Source organism: Lates calcarifer, linkage group LG11, assembly GCF_001640805.2.
Source record: "Lates calcarifer isolate ASB-BC8 linkage group LG11, TLL_Latcal_v3, whole genome shotgun sequence".
Lineage (NCBI taxonomy): Eukaryota > Metazoa > Chordata > Actinopteri > Centropomidae > Lates > Lates calcarifer.
The window spans coordinates 12652083-12678770 of NC_066843.1; the positions used below are offsets into that span (position 1 = coordinate 12652083).

Consider the following 26688-nt stretch of genomic DNA (forward strand, 5'->3'; position numbering starts at 1 on the left):
CTTTGATGCAACACTATTGTGATGTTTACGAGGGGTTCAGCGTACGCACGATTGAGCTCAGACAGAGCAGAGAGGCCGATGAGGCGTTCACTGTTGTCAGTGCTTGTGCCAGACATCGGCAGAAAGCTGAGCTCTCATCATAGCCTTTACAACGATAGCTGCTGATACACCTCCAGTGTAATGGGGCGTGGTGAGAGAAAAAGACGGCGAGGGACAGGGAGTGAGAGTGAGAGAGAGAGAGAGAGAGAGAGAGAGAGAGAGAGAGGAATCTGTCATGGTTGTTCACCTCTCTAACAAGCCGCTGACAGATAACACAAGCGCTGTCTTGACGCATGGTCAGAGATGCAATTATCAGCGAGCGCACAAACACACATGCACACACAGCCAACTAACTCAACAGGGGCTCAGATTCTTCTGTCCAAACAAAACTAATACGCTGAGATAAAGTTATTAAAGCTGGCGTGACACCACAGATTTATCAGAACACTGCAAATCTCATAAAGTATACCTTAAAGTATCCCACAGGAAAATAAAGCTTATTACAACACAAATGAAAGCTTTACACAAACACTGAACAAGTAACATATGTAATACAAAAGGGAAAATGCATAGATACAGTGAATTAATACATAAATAATACAGAGCAGTGCTCACAGTTCAAATATTTTTAAAATCTCTCACATTATGTTGCTCAGGAGCAACTAAACTAAGTCTGCAACTAATCATTATTTTCATTATAGATTAATCTGCCCATTATTAATCGGCTCAATGCTCATTTAGTCAATAAAACTAATAGTAAAAACTTCATCAAATTTTCCCACATTCCCAAATCCAGTATAAGCTTCAGATCTAAACCAAGCAGATATTGTGAGACATCTTATTTTTAGATCCTTGGTTTTTTTGGCAATATATGCAGGTGTACATGTGTTGCTCGGTTTATGTCTGGCAGACTGTTGACACTGCTGCAGGATGTTCCCACACCCTCTCACCAGCCATCTAATGTTGCAGTGGAGCATCAGTTCATCAGTATCCTCTGATGCCAAGACTCTCATTGCTGAAGTGTGATTTACAACATGCAGCTCTGCTTGATCCTACTTACATGACCGAGCTCATGGTTCTCCATTTGGTCTTTTAACTGCTTACAGTGTATATTTCATAGTACTGTCAACTGTCAACCATTTTGGAAATTACCTCCCTGCCAATAGATTCAGTGTATCTACTACAATATTAAAAGCAGATTATGAAGATTTAAAGTAGCTGGTGATGCCACAGATAATCCATTACAGTGAACATGTCGTTGGAGATACAATGTTTTAATTTTTGAGGTCTTGAGGTGCTGGTTGTCGTCAGGCTAGCAGTTTCCCCCTGTTTCCAGTCTTTGTGCTAAGCTAAGCTAACTTCCAACATATTTACTGTACAGACAGGAAAGTGGTATCTATCTTCTCATCTAAGTCTTGGCAAGAGTAACTATTCAAGTTAATTTAATGTCTCAGGCAATTTTGTCATGGATTGCTAGAAATGGAACCATTGGCTGCCTAAAAGATAAGAAATCCATCAAAAGCTCAACTGGAAACAGTTTCAAACATGCAGAACCTCCAGCATGTTCCTTTACATTTTTTGGGTATCTTAAATGAACTCTGTTTAACCTTTCCAGCAGACTCCATTGGAGCCTGCTCTGCAGCCTGCTCTGTAGCCTGGACTGGACCCTGATGTACAGCCAGTGAGGTCAAAGGTCATGGGAATGAAGGGTGAATGCTGCGTGTGTACACTCAGATGAAAAACTGCTTATGAAGATTGTGATGTTACTGCCGGCATGTATTTTTTTTAATATATGGGGGAAAGTTGACTTAACACTCATGCTATTTGTCACCCGCATCCTTTACCGTTTTGATTTGAATCAGTGGCCTTTAACTTTTATGTGACTCTGTAAAACTTGAGGCTGTAATACTGTCTGGACGTTTACAGTCTGCCTTTGTTATATGTTGTTACGGACTCTCTCTTCCCTTTTGTCCCTACGTGTTCACTCTCTGCTGCTTTCTTTCTTCATTATCCAGCACACCTGTCTGTCTCCATTTCTCTAAATGTTTTATAAGAAGAGACATACAAATACAAAACACCCCATCCCCTCTCTCCTCCCCCGTGTCTCTCCCCTGTCAGCCCCGGCGATCATATTGATTTATAACCGACTCTCCCTTGTGACCGGCTTCCCCTCCCTTTCCACTCTGACACACAGTAAAGATTGAGTCCAGACTCCAGGTCCTGTTATCCTTAGAAACAGGGGGCCTGACAGCAGACACAAGTGCGACTCCTGCCATTTTAATTACAGTTGTGACAGTACAAGTAGATGGGGTCACATCTGTATTTGATCAGTGTGTGTTCTGGTGTAAACTTAGTAAGCTTTAGACTTAAGTTTTCCGATTTAAGTCTGATGCATTTTGGTATTCCTCCACTATCTCACACATGTTTTTTGTAGAAATAAACATAATCAAATGAATTAGTTCCTATGCAAAACACTGTGCAAAGACATCTGTCGACTCCCAGTGTAGAGAAGCCAATAGCCTCTTGGAGAAGGGTGGGCAGTGCTGTGTATTGGTGTATTATGGGGTAAATGCTCAAGAGATGCACATCTAACAGTACATGTAGATTTATATGGAGGTATTGGATTGAATGGCTGTGTGGAAGTGTGGGCACATGTGCACAATCAGGTGTGTAGGCACACAGCAACATGCTTTTACATTTCAAACACACCTACAAAGATACAGAAAAACCACGCTTCTACAAAGAGGGAGGAGGAGGGCTTACATGAGGCCTCTCATGGGATTTTCTTACACCCAGTCAATCATAATGTACTGCAAGATATACCAGTCTAACCCGTTAATCAGTAACCACCTCATTAGTATGTGGGCATTTTTAATGATCCTCCTCATTCCTCTTTCTAATCCACTGTGCACACATGCATGAAAACACTCACTTGCTATCTTGTGCTCCATGCGCTACCACTTGAATTCCTTCTATAGTTTATCAATACTCATGTAGAGGTTCCCCCTCACCTCCTTAACTCATCAAGCAGACAAATAAAAATCACTCCTGACTGCTCCACCACCCACCCACACACACATCAGTATCTACAGCAGTATTGGTTCATGTCACAAAAATATTAAATCTTAAGTCTAATTTTGAGTCTAAATAAAAGTTTAGTAACTGTTAATGTAACTGTTAATGATTCAATGGAAATAAATAGTGGAAGCAGAATTAGAGGAACAGGCACAGCATTAAAGACAACTTAATGCAATTAATTAAATTTAATCCAAAACACCACAGGCTTAAAAAAAGAGTTGAATCAGAACCTTGCTGACAGTGTCAACAAAAACTAAAGTGAATTCACTGCAGGACTACTGTATTGGATTGCATTACATCATCACATTTTTTTCCTCTTCTATCCACCCTCTGTAGATCCCACAGACCCTTTGCCCACCCTCACTCTCCCTACCTCAATGAGTCTGTCCTGTGGCCGGAGCCCGGCCCGGTCTGCGGGTGATCCTGGGTCCAGGGAGCGGATGTACTGTCCGGGCCGCGACCGGTCGCTGTGGAGGTTGAAGCCATAGCCCGTCTCAGAGCGCACCAGGTGGCAGAGACGCGGGATGAGCTCGGACGGGTCGACCTGGGGCCGTGGCTGGGACTGCGCCTGGGTCTGAGCTTCAGCCTGAGCAAGAGCCTCCTGGAGCAGAGTGAGAGAGGTATGTATTTGTCCTTTAAATGAGAGCCATGAGGAAATCCTTGTCTGTTTGTTTGTATAAATTGAAACTGATGCAGTTTCAGAATCTCATGCATCAGTTGTAAAACTGTGCGTGATAGGCTTGAGTAAAAACGTCTATTCGTTACATTTTTCCTATCAACAAATTACTTTACATTCATTGTCAACACAAGTCATTGCATATGTAATGAGTTCATTTAAACTTTAGTAAAACACAAACGTAGAACAGGAGATACAAATGGAATATACGTAAAACATATAAAAATATAAAATATAAACACAATAGAAACACAAAGGTAAATCAGTTCAATATATCTCATATTTGAAATGGTGCAGCAGACTGAAAAGATGGGGGCAGGTCAGAGTGGTATGTTTGCAGGGCATGTGATGATTTCAAGAGTCCGATGACTAAAGCACATAGCTTAGTCACTTTGGTCCTTTATAACATCCACCTTTCAAGCCTGCAGGGTGAGTGTTTCATACAAAGAAATGTGGGTGGAGTGTCACTTCAAGGCACTAATGATTACTGAATTGTAGAGGAATGCATTTTTACTAAATGAATACTCAAAACATGTGTGAATGTGGTTAAAAAAACAAAACAACAAAAAAAACGTCGCTCATTCTTTGTTGGTTATAGATTCATTCTCCTGTGTTTTCATTTTGTGCAGCCTTTCAGTCGTAGAATAGGTGTCACATTTTATTATAGAGTGCGATTCATTCTGGAGTGAAACTGTCCATTTGCAGCATATAAATGACAGCTCTAACAGCCTCTGTGAAGACATTAATAGAACCTGTATAATTGTGCCTTGAGCGCTACAGTGTGATCACACTGATTTACCACCTACACGCCTGGCAAAAAAAAAAAATGCAGTGCAGAGAGAGGAAAGATAGATAGAGGCCAGCTCTGTGCCCTTAGCTGATATCAGCTGTGAGGTACCAGACAGGTAAAGTGGGCGCAGGGTGACCTACGGGGGGGACCGGAAAAGGTGGTACACATGTCACATGCACCCGACAGATCTGCAATCATATTACGCAACTTGAGAGGTCTATTGTTTCCACTGCATATGTGCAGCTAGCATCACAGTCCAGCATGCGCCTGCTAAAAATACATATGGAATATGTGGGCAGGGTGAGAGAGATACAAAGGTACTGTGGTGTTTAGAGAGGAGAAGATGGTTGATGATTTACTCTGATGGAGAAAAAGAGGACTGCTCTATGCTGACTTTATCATCAATTTCTCAAAACTCTGTCTTAACTTACTGCGCGATTATTGCAAATAAATCATGACTGAGCCTCGATCGCCACAACACCGCCGCCCACTCTAGCCCTCAACCATGAAAAAAATAACACAGATGGCAACGTATAATTTCATTTCAGGCACTGAATTCCTTAGGGTAGCAGTGATCTGGGCAGCTTGCCCTGAGAAGGAGGGGGAGAGAAAAAGAGAGAGAGGGAGTAACAACAGAATAATTCAGAGCAGTACAACTCTCATGAATCCCTCCAGATCCTCCTTTTCCTGACTGGAGAGGAAGTGCCTGGGTTGGGCAGCAGGGGTGGATCTTCCCGGTGGGGTGGGGGGTGGGGGACAGAAAATGTATAAATATAAAATCAAAATGTATTAGCATCCTGGGATCTGGGGTGAAGGAAAAAACAAAAATGGCAGAGAGAGGGAGAAGGTGGGAGAGAGCGCATGGGAGGGATAGAAAATTAGATGTCAGCAAGAGGACTGAGAAGGAGTTTGAGGAAAGGAAACAGCGCAAGTTTGAGAGCGCGCGGAGAAATGCAGCAGACAGATAAACAGATAAACAGAGAGGCAGAGTGGTGCGGGAAAAAATCGTAGATGACAGAAGTTTCCAGTAAGAGACGACGGGGAGGAAAAGAGTTTGCAGTGGAACTCCTCTAACATAAACAGCGAGAGTAGGACACAGCTGGGAGTCATTATGTGGGGGAGACGCAAGTGTCTGCCAATCTAACCTCCGACTGCCTCTCAATGCCTTTCCGCACCCCACTAATCATCCCCTGGGGCCTGTGCCATCTCTTAAAACTCTGCGCCTTTGACGTTAGCAAGCATTTAGGACACTTCTGATTTGGTCTTTTTCTGCTGTGGGTTTGATCTTAATTGCGAAAGTCTGCTGCAGGCCTGAGTGTCAGTGATGGACACGACTCTGTGTGTGTCCTCAGCTCTGTGTCAAAGCACATTAATCTGTACTGACGGTGGATAACCTCTCCAAACAGAGGCCATCAGGGGAAATGCGGTCATTGTGTTTGTTTGAACTGTGGGTGTTGAAAACTTTTTTTCGCAAAAAATATTTTGATGGGAGAGAAAATGAGATGTAACATTTTCCCCTCCTTTGTCAGCAAACCAGCCTGTCATCAGGAAAACGGTCAGTTATCAGCATTGGACATTTTGTCAAAACATGGGGAGTCTCACATGGGAGGAGAAGCGGTATAAGGAAAAAAAAACAGAGTTATCCATGTTTTGTTCCAGGCTCATGCATGTAACTGCAGCGCGGCTCTCATGGAAAATTCTGCAGTAAATCAGGCTGCTTTTCTATAAGGAAAACAATATGGAATATCTCACGCCTACTGCAGAAAATTATGGAGTTTGATGCCCCAACACACACAACACACACTCACACCCGTGCTGACCCCGGTGTCCTGACTGCGGCACGCTGAGAGGATGTGCAGTCAAAGAGACAAGTGCTATCCCATGAATTCCTTTAGTTTCCTGCCACAATCAGCCTTTGTTTCAGTCAGTCTCTGTGAGTACATGTGGGGGAGAGTACGGTTTACACATAGGACTTGGTATTTGACTCTGTGGTTGAGTTACGCAATTACGATTACATTCATTTTCTGATTTGAGCTACATTCACACACATAATTCACTATTCACAAAACGCTGCGCCCCCCGTTAGTTACTGTCGCTATGCCTATCAAGCTTTCTGTTTCAACATGGTGCATAGGGAGTTAACATTGATAATGAGGGCAGATTTACCACTCAAAACTCTTGGCAATACTAATTTTTTTAAACAGTAGGTCCAGCCGGCGACTGTCAGTCACTTCCACATTTCATCAGCTAGCTTATTAGACCATTGTTCACTACATGAGTTGGATGAAAACACTGTCTTCAGCTGACTATAACATTTTCAGCTGACTTGTTTTAAAATGAGATAGTCTGAATCTGAACTAAAATGCTGAGGGTAAAGCTGGATCTTTCAGGCAAAAAGTCAGCACTACCTGATGAGCCTTATGGCAGATGGCAAACAGATGTGTTATTGTTGTTATTTTCATATAGTTTGATAAAGTGATAAAGTTCAGGTGATGGCTTGAAAGCACCTGTTATTGTGGAAGAGCTGATCGCACTTTTTTTCCTTTCATTTTCATTATAAATGGAGCAGTAATGGTAAAGTGTAGGGCCAGTCTGAGGTTTAAGTAGTGTCTGACTGAGAATGAAGACGTACCAGTTTACATGTCTAATATGTATATGTATTTGTGCACATTTTATATTTCCCTCTGCATGTGACCGCTGGCAGTGGCGTTGGTAGTTGATGAAACTGGATCGCACCTTGTTGAATAATTGAGTGGTGGCCTACTGAGATGGATGGATCATGACCGCTGTTAACCCTTTCACAGCCAAGGATCACTGGCTCACTGTTGGCTCACAACACAATGATGTGTGTTTGGTTATGCATGTGTGTGTGCTGTTATACTACAAAGACACTTCAAATCCAGTGTGTGTGTGTGGTGTGTGGGTGTGTGCATGTATAGAACATCGCTCTCACTTGCATGCTTCCCATAGGGGATTACCGTAAACTTAATATGCCCATTCTATTAAATCAGAAGGTCAAGTTTCCTTTGAGCCCTGAGTCAAAAGTATGCAGTTCATGTTCCAGCATATAATATCTTGTGAGCTATTTTAGTTTAACATGTGTGTGCTGCAAACACACCCACCATTGTGGATAAATTACCTATTTGTTGACCAAAAACACTACAATTATGTGTGCATCCACTGATTGCAAGTAATGGGTAAAAGAAAGGAGGGATAGGGATAGGAGAAAACCTTATGACAAGCATATAAATGTAATGAATAAATGGAAATTAGTCTACCAGTATATGGCAGGTTAAACAATCAATAGAGCATTGTGTCAAGCTCTTTTCAGGGAAAATCCAATCTGCACTCGAACTAAAAGCGCATTCATCAGTTTTTGTTCCATGGCTCCTTCTTCCATGACCTAATAACTGTATCCCAGTTTGTTAATATTATTTCACCGCTTGGAAAAAATCGGCATGAGCCTGTTTTCCAGCTGGGTGTGCAAAGAACATATGCTTCCAGTGTTCAACACGGATAAAAACTTTTAATGCAATGAAATGCAATCAAGTTGGAGGACACAACTGACCACTGACAGTAGATGTTTTTCTACAGTTTGGATCCAAACAATTGCATTGTGCTCGATCAAGTAACATTTTAATTACATTTTCGTAAGTAATACTATGATATAATACTTGAGTTTGCCTGCTCTACCTTGCAACACACAAGAGGTTAATGCTCCCTTTGTTCCCATGGGTCATCAGCTGGTGAGGATGCTGACTTTTTGTCTGGGACATGCAGCTTAAGCCTCAGTCTTAAAGCACAATTTCCTGTATGCAGCCACCATGTGCATATTTCAGAGCCTTGTACAGGCTTTTTGTTTTACAATAAATCATCTGGAAACACTATAATGTCAGAAGGAAACCAAGTTTTCAACCACCTCACATTGATCCAGTGTTAGCATTAGCTTTTGCTAGCTCACTACAGCTGATGTTGTCAGCTAGTGACGATCTTTCCAGCTGACAAAATCCACTTTCACTGTAGAATGATCACCAGGACTTTTGTTAAGCCCTGGCCTCCTTAGTAACTGTTGACAGGCGTGACAATAGTAACTAAGGACACTTAGTTGTTCTCTGTTGCTCTATTAGGATGCACTACTTGTTTTTAGCATTCTAACCAATCATTGTGTTATTTAATCTTTTGTATTGTAATTTAGATATGTCTTTGTGTGATACGTGTGTGTGTGTGTGTGTGTGTGTGTTTAATTACCCCACTGGGGATAAAGTTCTTTGAGTTTAACTGAATCAGACTAATTAACACACAGCATACTGCACAGTCAATTTGCTGATATGAGCACTCGGGAGCTTCTATCTTTTTACAGCGTCCTTAACGTCTGACACTTGCTTGTTTTATTCCCCATGTTAAAAGTTTTTTGATGTTATATGTAATGTGAATACAGGACTCTCCAAAGAGTTGACATCAAAACATGCCAGCATCTTGCTTTACATGCTGTAAGGTTAATTAGAAAACAAAATCTCTGTATTTAGACTGAAAAGGTGATTGAAATAACCACAGGTGACATTTCCTGGGAGCAGCAGCGATGCCTGGTGAGCATCAGCCTAAAGCCAGAGTTCTTCTATAATACCTGGAGAATCTAATTAACAATGGAGATCAACAATGGAAACATTGCTGACGTTGCATGACGCCTGGTGAAACACGAACAACAACAGCACATGGGACTTTTGCTGATGTTGTGGTTGACAACCAGTTGCCATGGAGACAGCTGTAGAACCAGTAGAACCGGAGCTATCTGTCAGAGATAAGAGGTGCAGTTTAAACATGAAGGGTAACGTTTCACAATCAGAGGAGAGAAACATACAGACTACATACATGTAGTCATACATGTATAGATTTCATGCAGATTTAGATCTTTTCTGTGTACTGACATGTTGTTTTGTGTCTGTGTGACACTGTATTACAAAGACTACAGCTATTCAAAATTGCTAGCAAAATCCAGATGAGGATCATTTAACTGGGCTTTATGAAATGAAGAAAATTACTGTGTTTCAGACATTCTGGTTAGTGTGTATACGTGTGTGTGTGTGTGTGCGCCCCACATGCAGCTGCTTCAAGTGTTGCTCAATCAGAGAGGAAAAGAGCTGATCTGGCCGGTGCACAGTGGGCGAGAAAGAGAGAGGAGTGAGAAGGGAATGAGAGAGAAAGGAAATGACAGGCAGCTGGAGAAAAAGCAGCGAGGGATTCAGGGCTTGTAAAAATGAAAATGAAGGAAGAGAATGATAGGCAAAAGAAAGTGACAGTGAGCCGTGACAGACAGAAGGGACTCAGCAAGATAAAGAGAAACAGGGCAGGCAGAGGAGGAGATGATGCACAGCATGTGGAGGACAGGAAGAGAGAACATGAGAACACGAGAACTGGCCGGAGATCTTGATAACCAACAGTTTTTTCCCACTGGTGTTGTGGCGTGTTGCATAACAGCTCTGTGACACGAGGGCTAGCTGTGTGTGTATTAGCTCTGTGTGCGTGTGTGTGTGTGTGTGTGTGTGTGTGTTTTGTGCGTCCAGAGCTGCTTTACCAGGACAGACCTGCTGAGATCTGTTTACAAAGTCCCCTGCTCTGCTGTACTTTGTGCATGTGTGTGTGTGTTATGTGCAGTACCTGCTCTTTAAGTGTTTCCTGAGATCATACAAGAGCAAGTTAAAGAGTGAGAGAAAGGATTTTTAAGGTGGAATGAATGAGTGAATGAACAAGAGTGACCGCACATATTGGAAAAAGTGAAGATCGGGAGTGTTGACACTAATCAGATCTATCACTGCCACCAGTTTGAATTCTGGGTTGATGGATACCTTAAGATTCAAAGTTGAACCCCTGCTATATTAATGCACAAATATGGTGGATCTCATTCCATGTCTTGCAGTGTGAAGATTAATGCCACTCACATGTCTGTATGGTACACATGTTGCTGGAGCCAGCAGCTGTTAGCTTAGCTTAGCATATAGACTGAAAACAGGGGGAAACAGCTAAACTGGCTCTGTCCAAGTTAACTAAGTCTGCCTATCAGCACCTCTAAAGCCCATTGAAAACATGTTATGTCTTGTTTCTTTAATTAGTACAAAACTCAGTTTTACAGGAATTACATCCACAAGTATTTCCTCGACACTGGAAGCAGTAAAAATTGTTGTTTCTTGAGATATACCATGTTCTTATAGTGAGCTTTAGAGGTGCTGGTAGAAGGGTTTAGATACCTTGGACAAAGCCAGGCTAGCTGACCCCCCGTTTCCCATCTTTCTGCTAAGATAAGCTAAGCTAACTAGCTGCTGCCTGTAGCTACACATCTACTGTACAGACATGAGAGTGGCATTTATCTTGTCATTTAACTTTCAGCATGAAAACAATTAAGTGTATTTCCCAAAATATCAAACTATTACTCTAAAACTAAACTATGCAATAGAGTGGTCTAACTTCATTTAACCTAAATCTCAGAGTACACAGGTGGCAGTCAGTCAGTCTGCCTATCTCTACATCCTCCTGAGCCTGTTATTGTGTCTTGACCTCTACTGTTGCCAGCTCCTCATAACTCTCTGTATTATGCTGTTTATTATTGTAAGAGCCAACGTTATGCCTCGGTGCTACAAGTTTTAAAAAATGTGCTTCAGGGATGTTTTTTTTTTCTTCCCAAGAAGAGAAGTAGCACTTTGCCATTTTCAGTTTACAATTGTCAGTTCATGTTAAATGGACAAAGCAAGCATTTATGTTTTCCAGGAACGTTCACAGAGTCAGAAATCAGTGGTAGAAGGATGACGAATGAAGCTACTGGGCTAGATACCGAAGATATTGTGTCCTTGCCCTGTAATTATGTTTGCTGGTTTGATTGCTTGGTTGATTGATTCAGGAAGATTTCAGGAAAAAGCACTGAATTGAGTTGCACTTGGTGGAGGGATGGGGCATGGGCCAGGGAAGAACCCATTCAATTTTGTATACAGATCTGGTTAAAGAGGCTGGTGCAGGGAGGTTTTTATCACTTTCCTTAACACTACAAGAAAAGACATAAGAGCTAGACAGATGTATAGGATTGTCTGGCCTTGGCAGAGGTATGCACTCTGCTATACACCATTCCAGTTCAATAAGCAAACTGTGAATACAGCTAACAAGAAAGCAGAAAAGCAATTTAATAGCCTCGAGACCAAACTTATTGATGAGCTGCCTGTAAAATGTTTCATACTTCTGTCAGACTGGCCTAAATATCTGATGAAAAAAGGCCTGGGTGTTGATATTTCCCGTCGTTTAACACCTGCTGAAGATGCCTGCAGCTTGACTGTCAGTCTGCCTGAGAAGCTGCAGGGCTGAATCTGCAATTATCTGCCAAAACTCCTGCGAGTGCAAACATATTGTACAGGGTGTCGTAGCTCGAGGTCGAGCTGTCACTGAGAGCAGATGAGATCAAGATAGATATGAAGGCACTCAGCTTGACTTATCGTATGAATAATTAGCACAGAGCAAGATGAGACTCTCCCCAGCACCCTCTAAAGTCTCACTAAAGAAGTCTATATTTTAAAGGAAACAGATACTTTTCTCCCAGTTGCTCAACATTTGTGATCTAAAAACAATGAGCCTGATTGGTGATTCCAAAAATAACATATATTTCACTGAGCATGTTTTTGTCCTTTGTCACTGTGGAAAAAGCACCACCCATACTCCACGCAAATGTCAAGGCTTGTCTGTCTCTTGAGGTTTCAAAGATTAAACTCCCTTATGAAGTTCAACATCACTGCTGGAAAAATCATTACAAGATCCAAAAACTCATAAATTCAGTGACTGCCATCTGAAGAACAGAAGTTGTTTTAGCATACATGAATTGAGCGCAGTAATGCTGAGTTGCTGCCATTTCTTGGCTCTGGCTGTTCTCAGGTCAGCTGTAGCTCTCAATGGGCTGCGTGAAGATTTTTTGAGCGGAAAAAAAGAAACGTGTTACTAAGGATCTTCACAACATACTACATCAACATGAGTCTAAGCTTTTCTGCCAACTACATATTGGGGAAATTCTCATTTTTATGTTCCTCTGAGCAATTTCTTTCAAATAGAAAAGTGTTTTTTTTTTTTTTTTTTCAAAATTTCCTGGCTGTAAAAAAGTAAGAATTTATAGCCTTTGCTGACAGCTCATTATTTAACACTTAATTGGACCACAAATAATCTAGTTTTCTCATTCCATCTTTGTCTACAAAAAGCTTTGGTGACTTTTTGCCAACTGAGAACAAAGTGAAGTTGAATCTACAGTACTGTATATTTGTGTTTTTCTGATATGAACTGCAGCTAAGACTTATTTGATCATTCTCAGTTCTTATGCATTTTTTTTTTCAATGCATTGATTAATTGTTTGGTCAAAGAAATGTCAAAAAATCCCATTGCAGTTTGCCAAAGTGCAAGGTGACATCTTCAAATGTCTTGTTTGGCCTGACCGCAAGTTCAAATCCCATTGTTATTTAGTTTAATAGCAGAAAATGTGTGTATATGTGTGTATCTGGTATTCATTCTTGATGCCACGATTTCTTTGTACACGTCACGCTGATATGGCTTTTTTCTGTGTGTGTGAGAGAGCACAGCTTTAGTTTCCTGCTGTATGAAGCTGATTTAATTTTCATGCTACAGCAGCTTGCGGACACTGCAAAGGAAAAAGCATCAAAGGCGCTGATGTGGACAAATAACCCTCCTGAAACTATTCAGTACATATCCAAATCTTGCTGTAGCTGTTTCATTTTCATGGTCAGAGCATATCATGAGGATGTTAGAGAAACTATGAGAGGAAAGAAGGCAAACCAACAGGTGGTTTAAACCCCGCTCATACATTCTCTCCATCTGTCTCTTGCTATCTTTCTTCACTTCATTCTTCCCTAAGCTCCTATTTGTTTTGCGTTTCACCCGTCGACCCTCCATGTCATGGTATGTCGTGTCTTCCTTTGGTCCAAATTCTTTAACCCTTCCACTCTCTCTGCTACTTTCCCTCCCCCTCTTATCTTTGACTGCCTTGTGCTACAACACATCTACATGTAGTTTTCAGCAGCAGGAGTGAAGAGGCTGCAGAATACAACATTTCTGCCTATTTGCATCTGAATGTCAATTTAAATTGTGTGGGCTGCTGGCAGTGCTGATATATTCAGCAGTTATGTGCTGCTATGCTAATGTGTGTGTGTGTGTTCTCTGGTTATTTTCATCTAACTGTTTTTCATGTGTGTGATGGGACAGCAGTTGATGTTGGTGATGTAATATGTGTGTGTGTGTCTGTGTTTAGGGGAGTTCACACCCTCGTTATCAATGTGTGGCAGATATCCCCCGTCCCTTGCAGCATATGGTGATGGTGGTTGTTGGTTTGTTTGTGTGTGCTATTCTCAGGGTGTTTGAGTGTGCAAAAATGTGTGTGTATGATGAGTAGAGCTTAAAGTTAGCTGAAAAATGTATTGATTGTCAGAACATTTATTAGCAACAATTTGATAATCAAATACTCATTGAAATCTCAAATGGAAATATCCACCAGTTTTCTATGATAGTAGTATCTTTTGGTTTTGGACCGTTGGTCAGACAAGATAAGTCACTTGAAGACAACATGTTGGACTCTTTTTTCCACTGTAACATTTTATAGACTAAACAATATTCAGAAAATTGTTTGCAGATGAATTGACTTCCATCTGTGTGTGCATTTAAACCCTTAGAGGGAGGAAGAGGTAGTGTATATGTGACATCATGTAGACACAAACATGCTCAGGCCAAAGATTTACATACCTCTGTGTGTGTGTGTGTGTGTGTGTGTGTGTGTATGTGTGCATGTGTCTTCAAGATAAAGCCGATACAGTAGATGTACATTTCTGTCTCCCACCTTCCTCAGCATAATGAATCAATTAGAGGGGATTCCTGTCTGCAGCTACCCCACACACATCCTAACCTCACCTCACACACATAAACCTACTCTTCTCGTTTGTCAAGTGTTACTCAAGCATCTATAGAATTCCCAGTTGATCCATAAGGATGCAAAGCCTCTCTCCCATTACATCTACTCTACTCCCACAGACAAAGCAAACGACTGCTGCAAATTAAACTGATTCAAGATGCCGATGTGTGAACTGAGCGAAACAGAGCAGGGCCAGAGGGACATCAGAAACAAACGCCTGAGTGTAAGGTTTTTTAAATGTGTGTGTGTGTGTGTGTGTGTGTGTGAACACAGCATGGATCAGTGTGTGGGAATGTATGCTGGCTCACAGCTGTGAGTGCAGCAGGGAGCAGATACAGACTGAACATGTGAAGTGACTGAACGTGGTGAGTGGTCAGGAGTGGGAATAAACCTGTGAAACAGCACAGTTGTGACAAAACTGCCAAACCATTCAACAACAATAGAAACACACAAGGTTCAAAGCTGTGTTGCTTCTAGATCAGCAACAATGAGGTACAGCAATGATGAATTTCTTGCTGCCAGCCTCTCAAGTTCTTAGTTTTTACAGTGTTCTCTCTCTCTTTCTCTCTCTCTCTTGTATTTGCTGGCGGTGCTGTTGTGTGGGCAGCACGCTGATCGATCCTCGGCCTGGCTACAGCCGACCTACGCGCCACTGATATTCCCACATCCAACAACTGAAAGCTAAAAACTGAGATTAAGAAAATGGAGAGTGTATGTTGTTGGGATAGACCCAAAATCTAAAAGTGCTAGAAACTCATCAAATACCAGTGTTAATGAGTTCATAAAAAGTATTTGAGAGATGAGTCCCAGATGACTCAAAGATGGCAGGAGATGGCAGGTCTGTTTTCCCACATTCTGACCCAGTAAGAGCTATACAAAAGTAGTGCAATCTATAAATAATGCTGGAGATGTGGGTCAAGTATCTTAACTGCTGCAGACACAATTTGTGGTTCAGTAACAGACTATTACATCTTAATATTTTGTATAATTAGGGTCTGGGTGATAATAATAACAATAACAACTTTTAAAAACAAAGTCATGAAGTGCTTTACAATAAAAAAAAAACAAACAAAAACAAAAAAAAAAAAAACAGGAAAAAGTTGAGATTATAGAAGTAGCAAGACCAAGGCTGTTCCAGAGTTTGGAAGCCCTGACAGCAAATGTACAATCCTCTTTAGATTTAAGGTACATATCGGCACAAAAACTCACACATGTATGTTGGAGACAGACTGGGAAGTACTTTAAATGTAATGTGTAAAACCTTAACATCAGTTTTAAACAACCGGAGGTCAATTCAAAGTGGCTAAAACTGGGGTGATCTCTGTTTCTTGTTACTGTTACCGGTCTGGCTGCAGCATTCTTTATAACGTGAAGGTGTGAGCAGGCTTCACTACTCAGGCAGGTAAATAGTCCGTTACAGTAATTAATTTTTAAAAAGATGAAAGCATGAGTTATAAATCAATGATGTAATCAGATTTTCGAAACAATAGGAAGTTGATAAAAAACAGGGCTGAACTATTTAATTAACTTGATAATCAAAACTTAGATTAGAATTAGAGTGATAACTCTGACATTCTAACGCGTTTGGGTTACTAGACTGGGTTATTTCCAGTTTTTGAGTTTGAACTGAGTTGGAGGAAGTTATTAGACATCCAACATTTGATGTCAGTAAGACAGTTTTTGGTCTCTGATTTCACAGATACATAAAGTTGTATATGATGTGCACAGCAATGTAAAGATATCTTACAATCATTTGGTGAAGTGGCAGAAGAGGACCTAGGACAGAGCCTTGAGGTACTCCATAGCGTTAGAGGGTAGGAGATCAGAAGCAGTGTCTACAACTCCTATAATGTCTCTTAGTTGACAGATTAAGATCTTTTGAGGATCTATCTATCTAATGCAGAGCTTAATTCAAGTCAATTTAGGGCCTGGTACTTCACTAGCACCACAGCAAGAGGCAGATTATTGGATAGTAGAGCAGTGCTCAGTACTATGCTTTGCTTTAAAGCCAGACTGAAACTTGAGATCATGGAAGAGGAGGTGCTCTTTATTATTTCATATTTCATATCAACTTATGTAAGCACTGTAACTTAATCCATGACACAGTGACAAAAACATTTCCTGTAGTGGTCAAAGAAATATTTTTGTTGGGAAACTGATTCAAACTACGTCAGGTCAACATCTTCTGGGTTAACAAGGGCAACATTTGAATATATTATCAGCTCTGCATGGGGAGATAATACATGGAGATACACAGCTGTGTTCACTCTCACACACACCCACACACATTTAACACAATAAGCTCACTTGTGCTCGTCCTCTCAGACATTACCCACCTTGCTAAATTCCACTGTTTCTTAATTCCCCGAGCACACACACCCTTGTTCCCCACTTCTGACCCTTCCACATCTTACAGGCCATGTTTTTACCCCAGGAATTTAGTTTACTCTCTCTCTCTCTCTCTCTCTCTCTCTCTCACACACACACACACACACACACTGAATCTGGACCCCTGCATCTTGATGTAACGCGGTTGGTATTTAAAAAGGGGGGAGGAGGTCTTGAACACCAACTCCAGATGTTAGTAAAAGGAATCGCGACACTCACTCTCGCCAATGTAAGGTCACTTAAAATCAATATTAATGCACATTTCTATTTCATCTGCAATCTTACATGGATAGTTTTATTCTAAGAAAAAGCTGAAATATTCACCTCAAGTAAATGGGAAAAGCTTGGCTAGTTGGCACTCCTAGGTTAAACAAAGGTTAAACAAACGAAATGCTGCCACTTTGCCAGAGAGACACGTTGTTTCCATGCTCTTACATCAACTGCACCGCTACTGTTGAGCCCTTGAAGTAACATACATAACCTTAAATACCTCATTTTGTCAAACCAACAAGAACCAACCTCCAAGTGGCAGAAATTGTGCATAGATGATCATACAGGCTAAAGTTCTGACTACCTCCAGACAACTTCTGTACTATATGCTGTTTTATTAGAGCTGACAGGCAACATCTTTTTCCTATTATACGGGGCAAAGAGGAGATGTACTCTTCCAGAGTCAGGGAGCCTGACCTGTCATCATCTCATTTTGTATTGTTATAAACTAATGGCCGGAGATGATCATGACCTGACCATTACGGCCTGATACATTTAAAGGATAATGTGGTAAACAAGCAATGAGAGCAGTTTTTCTCATCATGACAGTCTGGGACAACATGTCAAGAAAACATGTTTGCTGCAGCTGTGGGTCTATTTTCGGTTACATGCCTGCTAATATCAATCAGTGTTTAATGCCACACACTCACATGGTGCATTACTGCTACAGTACCAGTATCTTCTTCTGTTTACTGTGACCAAAGATGTCTCTTCTGTTGATCTCTCTCTCTCTCTAAGAGATCTACGAGTGTTACTATTTGTGTTTATTCAATCCTGACCCCGTGACTTCAAACTCTGACCTTTAAATGCTGTCCTCTCTGTCCATGGTTTTCTCATGCAGATCTGTTTCACCCAAAAAGCACAATCCACAGCTTGAAAAATGAATCGAGCCTCGAGATGTAAATGTTTAAGTATTTACAGTTTCTGTAGGGAGGATTTTTGTGAAAACTGTTGGGGCTCTCTTGTGTACTCTGTCCTCCATGTTTGGCTTGTTTAGTCTCCGCTGTTGTTTAGATGGAAATCAGGGTCTGTTGAGGTTTCACCACCTGTGACACATGTGTGAATATGGGCTCAATTTAGGGTCAGTAAGATTCTGAGCTTGCACAGTGATGTTCACAAATAATTCAAAAGTTTAAAGTTGTAAATCAACCTTTGTAAACCCGTAAAATAAATCTGCATGGGTGCATGTGAAGAAAAAGCCATACATACGCAGCACATACAGCAATATAATTAAACCCACGGGGTCGTGGAGGAGCCTTCACCGTCGTCCATCTTGACTCTGATTGGACTGTCAATGCAAAGCACTTTTTACAGTGGCTCTGTGTAACCTCTCTGCCGATATCATTTGTTCACAGATTTTATTCACACGGTCTCTCTCTCTCTTTTTTTTTCTACTTGTGCACAAACTTGAATTTCTCATGCAGATTAATTTTTTTAGGTTCACAAAAGTTGATTTACAACTGCAAACTTTGAATTATCTGTGAACATCACTTTACAAGCTCAAAATGTCACTGACCTTAATTTGAGCCCATGTGTGTCCTCTCATAGCCGTGCACAAATATGCACATAAACTGGTACCTCGTGTGAGCACAGACACGCATACCGAATAAAGCAAGCAATATGTTATGAATCTTCAAACACCACACAAAGCTGTAATACATTTTTGCCCAAGGCACATAAGCACACACCCCTCCTCTCTCTAAAACTGTTTTAACAGATGTTTATGTATGTATGTATGTGTGTGTGCACTGACTCTGTAGGGGGCAGATGATTTCTAGCAGGCCTCTGTAAATCCTCTACATGACGTAGAGACATTTATTGCAACACAAAATGCTGTTCACATGTCAGTCTGTTTGCTGGCAGTCAGGTCAGTGGCCTGGATGCTACAACAGTTTCATATTGATTTGTGTCTGTCTGAGCTGAGCCATCGTATGATGCTTTAAAGCCCTTGGAGATAACCTTATTAAAGGTCAACATGACCATATCATAGAGAAAAAATGATGTTGCACACACACTCATCCCTTTTCTCATTATTCCTCTTTCCCTTTCTCATATGCTTTGCAATCCTTTGTTTCACTTAGTTTTGCTGTGTGTATTTTTTTCCACTGCACTAATTCTGATGTGCACCATCACCATAGCAACAACTTTCTGTGTACTTCCTAACAAGCCCGGTGTGACAAGCCAGGAGTGTGGCAGGACTGGAAAGAACAACAACAAAAGGCCACAATGTGTTTGTTGCTTCTGGTGGAGGCCTCACCACCAACAGAGAAGGAAAATCCAGGCCAGAGAGAATACCAGAAACTATATCACAACCCAGAACTTCAAAAAACAAGCCAAGAACACGTCTGCGTCTTTGTGGTTGTGGGATGGTGATGACATCTCATACGTCTCTGTATGTCACTCATTTTTTTTAGCTACTTTTGATTTGCGCTCAACAATATAGTCAGCTTTTGTTCTTTTAAATCTGCTCGTCAAGCCTCTCACTTTTTTGAAAAACTTCTCAAAATTTTTTAAGTAGAAACGTCCCTTTTGTTCTTTCTGACTCTAACTGTAGGTTGATGTATGTGTAGGAGCATGCTCGTGCATGCGTGTGTGCTTGTGAGTTTAAAAGATGCTGGTGAGAAAGTGACACCTGACGCTTTATCATGGGCTTTAGTGCTAATGACACGCCCACATGACACACCTCAGTGCGTGTGTACACAGAGGCAGAGCATTGACACCTCAGGTGTGTGCTAAGGTAAGATGATATGGCTCCGAGTCATAATGTTCTTGTCCTCGAAATGTCTCTTCCTTTCTGCTTGAAAGACATCAATCATCGTTCCTGTTAAAGGTGTTTGATGGAGTTTCCTGACTGCCGTGACTGAACAAGAAAGTGAACAGAAAATTGTTAGGGAGAGAGAAGAAGACAGCGAAGAAAGTGACTGAACTGAGGTCATGCCTCAATTTGACACAATTTCCTCTGATCTTGTCACAGAGAGATGGACTGAGAGCAAGACATCGTGTCTTTAAAGTGTTTTTCACACTCTGAGGTTTAGTTTAGTCCTGTTTTATACTTTCCACTTCAATTTACTTGAGTTTACTTACCTAGGATATACTCTCAAGTCATCTAAAAGACACACAATGTATAATATCTATATGCACAATTATTGTTTGTAGTGTTTTTGTTCAAATTCACTTATATTAACCTCACATTTATTGTATAAAATGAAAGAAAGGGATGTTTCTACTTCAAAATAAAAAAGTTGATTGATGAACAACAATCAATTGGGTTCGGCGAGTAGACTTAAAAGTACAAAAGACTGACATTTGTTGAGCGTGGGTCTAAAGAAACAACTGAAAAATGAGTGACACACTCAGTGACAGCGGCATTCATCTCCTACATTGGCCCTCGAGTCATCAGGCCCAACTACAGCAGCAAAACAGGTTTCAGCTACACTCAAGCCCCCGCACTTACCCAGCTTGTATGAGGTTGTGTGATTCACTGCTGGTCATGGTCAACAGTAATGGCCTATTAGGGCCTGAACATTGGATTTCTATCTGCCCAGCATGACTCAGCTGTAATCCTGTTGTGCTGGGGAGATTTGGTGAAGACACAGGAAAAATGGAGAAAATTGGTTTTTGTCCATGGCCTATAGTTGGTGATATTGGGTTAGAAATGCAGTAAGAGTATGGAGAATGAAGGCGGTAAAAACACAACCTACTGTATGTCTTTACATACTGCATGTGGACATAAGCATGTAGAGACAGAAAGACACAGAAGCATGGAGTCTACCGCTCAGTCAGCAGTCTGCCCTCGACTCTCTCTGCTGTGTCACAAATCAAGAGGGAAAGTAAACATGAGAGGAATGCAACAAAAAAGAAACCTGGGGGATGAATGGTCATAAAACAGAGGAAAAATACAGGCAGAGTCATGTAACCTGGGGAACACACACACAAACACACAGAAAACCTCTAGTGGGGATATTTATTGGGCAAATGTGCAAGTGATTATAGTTGCAGTAAAGGCCTCTACTGTGTCCATGTACATGCCTGTATATGTGTGTGTGTATCTATTCTGTGTGTCCTTGAGGAATCTGTAGCTGAAAAAGATTCCTGTTGCTTTGACAAAGGGGACAGGATAAACACAACACAGAATGAATTTTCCCTCTGTAGCAGGGGTTTTCATAGTCTGACTCAGTGAACTCATCTTCTGACAATACTGGGAAAACAAAAACTCCCCTGTCCATTGTCTTCTATTTGGAGGGATGATCGTGGTCTAAGTTTTGGAAATACAGTTCCCACAATTTGGTGGTTTTGAGGGATGTAAACAGGAAGTATAATGTTGCCATGCAGTCAGATCGTAAGTTGTAAGCTACAGCTTGAGCCTAATTTTTTAGCTTCTAATTGTTTACATGGCAAATTGACACTATTGTGAGTGAGCAGAATTAGTGATTAGCCATTCCTTTTTGCAAAGCACCCACGGATGTTCAGACAGAAGTGGCACTGAATGACTGTCATACTGAAGACAACTTGAAAACATGATCATTCTCAGGCAGGTTCTGGAGTTGTAAGGAGTGTCTTTTTTCTATGATTTCTAAGTGGATTTATAGACGTTTACTCATGCTGGACATCAGAGATAATGATATATTTGTGAAGTACAAGTCCCACCGAATCTAAAAAAGTGTTTTTCATGTCTCTGCATTCAGATTAGGACTGAGCTAGAACTCTTACAAGGAGTTCAAAGTTTGATGCAAAATGCTGCAGCCAGGTGCATATTAGCCACTGTTGCAGCTGCAACTACTGACTGTTGGTGAGCAGGCCAAATCAGCAGCCAGACTCCAGCAACTAACTTCAGAACACCTGTCCCTTTCACCCCTCGGTATCTTCATCTCACATCTCTCCCCCCGCACCTCCCCTTCAATGGTAACATTCACTATTCAAATGCAGTCTGCTAAAAGTGAGATGAAATGGAAATCGTAAGCACAACAAATTAAACAGCATGAATCAGTGCTGTGCAGCTCAGTTAATCCTGTTCACCTGGTCAACCTGGTGGTTCGCAGACTATTTTACAATCCTCAGCAGAGGTAAAGGTGCTAAAAAAAATACAGTTCAAACAGGTGTATCCTTATGTGCACATACACACATCCACATCACTGACTTACTGGCACATGCACAGGAAATGCCAAGCATCCACCTTCCATACCCCCCCAGCCGAGTGACTCCACTACCCTGCAAACCTTCCAACAAATCTTCAGGGTTGTTATTGGCTGCTCTCAGTCTTGGGTTCCCTCGGTTCATGTGCTGTCTGCTTTCAGTCTCCCTTTCCGTCATTCCTTTTCTCCTACCTTTCCTTAGAAAATAAAATATGTGAAGAAATGTGCTGCTCTCAGCACTTTCCTACAGAATAAGAAAAATGCAACATCTCCCGGTAAACTGTGCAGACTTTTAGAGGCTATCTGTTGTTCTTTTTAGCTGCGATTGTTCACTTGGTGATTAATGGTTTCATCACTGGTCAGTCTGTTTTCCCCTCTGCTTTTGTTGTGGTAATTACTCTGCATGGATTGCCAAAGCTCCTTGCCAGCCACATGGACGAATGACTGCTACGCGCAAGACATAATATGCTGTATCAGCGTGCAGTCTCAACTGGCAGAGGAAGGTTTCAGCGCTCCAGTGGTTCAAACAGGAGGCAGTTTATGTTCAGTCAACGTTCCCTGCGTAAATGAAGTTGTTTAAAATCAACAGAAGCTCGTGTGCTGCCCTCCAATTTTCCTGCTTTTCATTTTGTGCTGCTAATGCCTTTTGGCTCATCCCGCTTAACTTTCTTTCCATTCTTTCATTAGAGTCATTAAAAGTCTGAGAGAAAGAGAGAAATGAGAGACCTCTGAGTATTTCCCGAGTCCTGATCCGGGCCAATCTGACCCCACTGAGCGCCGGGGTTTCTCCCCACGGGTCACAAAAGCCAGAGCTGAACAAAAACAAACACAGACACACACACACACACACGCATTTAGGATTTAACTGATTGGCCCTGTCACTGCTCTTGTAGAAAACAGTGCCGCTCACATATTGGCAGGGCAAACCTAAGTGAAAACACATGTTGTGCAAATGCAGAAAGCAGGAGTTGAGCAGCCTCGTCCCGCTGATAGGGAGCATGTGAAACCGAAGACGATCAGATCTTTGAGTTCCAGGAGACACACAGACGGAAACACATCCTGTTTTTCATGTCAATATGGAATAATCAAACAGTAGATTAAAAAAAAAAAAGAAAACAAAAGTGTCTCAAAAGCCTATTGAGCATTATGCAACTGACAGTATCAATGAGTATGTATAAATAAGCACAGGAAGATGAGATGTGGAAAGGTCTGTAAAAGACATTCCCTCTGGAGTATCATTTCACAATAAATGCCATATCGATAAAACAAAAGCATTCAGAAAATCTCCCAGCTGGCCGTCCTTATTCATAGATTCTTTTTTTTAACAACTTCCTGTTCTGCAGAGTCGCTGCGTTGTCCATTTCCTGATTCCTAACTTCTGACTTGTCTCGCCCTCTGAACTCTCTCTCTAGCCCTCTCTGACCTCCAACACAACATCTGGAACATTTCCAGCTAGCCATGTTCTAGCCCTCAGGACATGCACACGCTTTGCACATGCATGAAAGGCTACAGAACAGGATGGAAACTCGCATGTCATCCTCTTAATCTAATCTCAAAAACTGGCGGAGCGGCGAGAAAACAAGTCTCGGGTAAAAGCTTGTGTGAGCCGAGGAGAATCTGTTCAAAGAGGTGACTCACTACCTGCAATCTGTTCTCTAATGTGTTTAGTATTTTTAACTCTTGTATTTGCGAGTTGACAAATCTCTCGGAATGCTTTGTTTGAGTGTCTGATGTCTTGTATTCTTAGGCTGAAGCTAGTTATTTGTTGGTTTACTAAAGAGGGGTGTTAGTGAGGCTTTACCATCTTGTTTACACTGATAAAAAAAGAGACTGAAAAAGAGTCAGTGACTTCACATTAACTTCTTCCAGAGGCCTGCTGCAGCTCACCTCCGTTTCACTCTACTGTTTTTCCTACTTCCTGCCTTGATGGAGGGCCAGCTTACCTTCTTTGCAGCTTTAGACGGTGACCTCCTGGTGGGCTTCTGCACCTGGCTGCTCGGCACGACCGGCTGCTGCTTGGACACTGAGCCGTTCTCCCGATTCTTGCTGGGGGAGGACGGGACTGAGGACGGGGAAGGGGACGGGGTTGGGGTTGCCAGGGGAGGGGATGAGGAGGGAGGTCCCGTCCCGAGAACGGCCATCTCCTCTGTGGCTGTGAGGCGCAGACTGCGCAGACTTTCGTGTGTCTCGTGGTCCACCACCAGCAACCTGGTCTCGTGGTCTATGGTTTTGATCCTCTGCACCACCTGAGGGATGGGACGGTGTTTTGAGACACTTTTTTCATAATTTACTGGTGGTTTCCTTTGAAGAAGCAAAGAAAGACTCCTCCAAATTGAACATAGATGTGAGTGCACAATAAATTAACTCCACAATTCTAGCAGCTGAGCAAGGATATGATGATCCATCATCCTTTGTGTATTTCAGCTAAAATTAAAAGCACCAGGGCAGCTGGACTGTTCTGAGAGCTTCAAGCACAACAAAGTTACAGAGAAACCTATCTGTTACACAGAGATTGTCGGTGCTGATGTTCCTCTGCCTCTGTGAGCTTGGATAAATGATTAGCTGAGCCTGCTGTCTGTATCTGACCCGCAGCCGACACCAAACAACAAGACCACATGCAAACACAGGTGGAGACAGTTTAGCAATGATATAATGTACAGGGACAGTCACAGTCACAGATATGTGAAGGTATTTGCAGGATTTAACATGTAAACATTCACCAGTGACCTGCTGAACATCTGGAACAATACACTATGTTGCTTATAGGATCCAAAAGCAGACAGTCTTGTCAGTCTACCTGGAGCCCTTTGTCAGTACATACCTTCTTTCCAAACAATGCAACTGTGCAGGTGAGTTCCAGTCACATGAAATGAAGTATGTGATTGGACAATGCAAAGAGAGATTTTTATTTAATAAAAGCCACACGAAGTTGTGTGTGGGCAAAGGGTTTCACATTTAATAACTTGCAGACTGTTGGTTCATCACACCAGGCATGAGGGCGCAGTGTGGTACTGTCTGGCAGGTATGATAGTTACCGTTCCCTGTGTGTCAGGATGCACACAGTGTGTCCTGTTGATGCCCCCCCTCCCCGTGACATAAGTCAAAGCCACAACCATAAGTGCACGTCTCCTTACCTGATGGTGTGTCTCTTTCTCCACGTTGACCCCATTCACTGCAACCACTCGGTCTCCAGCACGCAGCCCCGACGCTTCTGCAGGAGAACCAGGCTCCACTTTGCGGATGAACTGTCCGCTCTTCCCTTTCTCGCCATGCAAGTGAAATCCATACCCGTTCTCCCCTTTTGTCATGAGACAAAGCCGCGGTTTCCGCTCGTTGGCCATTTCCTCCCGTCGTTGTAGACCTCCTGCAGAGTTCAGTTAACGTGTAATAATCAAAATGCAAAGATGGGAGTTTAGGAGAGCGGGCGCAGGGCTAAACTTCCACAGAGCGAAAACATATCTGCCCGATACGCACGCTCTCACCCATACCAGAGCAACGCAGCTCCCCCCACAAAGTTAACAGCTCCAAACGCACTCCACAAGAATAGATCCCACTGTAAAAATGCACTCAAGAAGCCAACAAAGTTAAACTTTAGGAAACCGACGTGACCAGTCCTGCAGATCGTGTGTCTTATATCCAAGCTGAAGCGCACTGCTGGCGACTCCAAAACTGATCCGTCGCAGCGCGCGTGCACACACACACACACACACACACGAAAACACACTTCAGATCCTCCAACGGAGCATCATTAAAGTTACTGCAGACGTAGTCAAGTCGAGGAGATCACCGGGCGCTCACCTCTACCCTCGACGTTTATCATCATAACAACTGTGTCGGCCGAAGAATACGCATCCATTTATACTGAAGTTTGCGCCCCTTGCGCCAATAGCACCACCTACCTCCAGCAACTACCTGTCTGTTTCTCAGAGGGAACTGGAATATGCAGAGCAGAGACAGAGGATTCACAGTGATACAATACTGCCTCTGGGTGGTAGGAAATTGTGAGCTACGTCCTGTGTCACCGAGGAAAGTAGTCCTAAATGCTCTACTGAGTTTATTAGTTTAGCATAAAATAAATGGGATAATACAAATTGTCCACATGTCTCCTATGTCAGTTTAAACCTGTTTGAAGTTATTAACATTCAGATGCTGAACGTGATTTAGACCAGGTCCCTGAATAAATCATCATTAAATTATTAACGGTTAATAGTCCTCATTATTTTGGATGCACTTCTCTCAGTGCCCTTTATAATACTCCTGGTCGCTTGCTATAATTACAGGTGAAAATACATGAGAAAAATGAGCACGATGATTTCTTAACTTTTGATGTTTGTGACTGCTGCAGTGTGGTCACTTGCATTTATTTTGCAAGTATTCA

At 42.0% G+C, this 26688-nt stretch overlaps 1 protein-coding gene across 1 annotated transcript in view; it reads right to left on the reverse strand.

Annotated features, from left to right (window-relative positions):
- Positions 1-26232, reverse strand: part of LOC108880513 (Na(+)/H(+) exchange regulatory cofactor NHE-RF2) — a 33681-nt gene extending 7449 nt beyond the window's left edge. Inside the window, exons 1-3 of the mRNA XM_018672069.2 lie at positions 25445-26232; positions 24254-24556; positions 3491-3718 (exon numbers count right to left, since the gene is read on the reverse strand). Coding sequence (XP_018527585.1) covers positions 3491-3718; positions 24254-24556; positions 25445-25651 — 738 coding nt within the window. The 5' untranslated portion in view covers positions 25652-26232. The remainder of the gene's footprint in view (positions 1-3490; positions 3719-24253; positions 24557-25444) is intronic.
- Between the last annotated feature and the right edge of the window lie 456 nt (positions 26233-26688).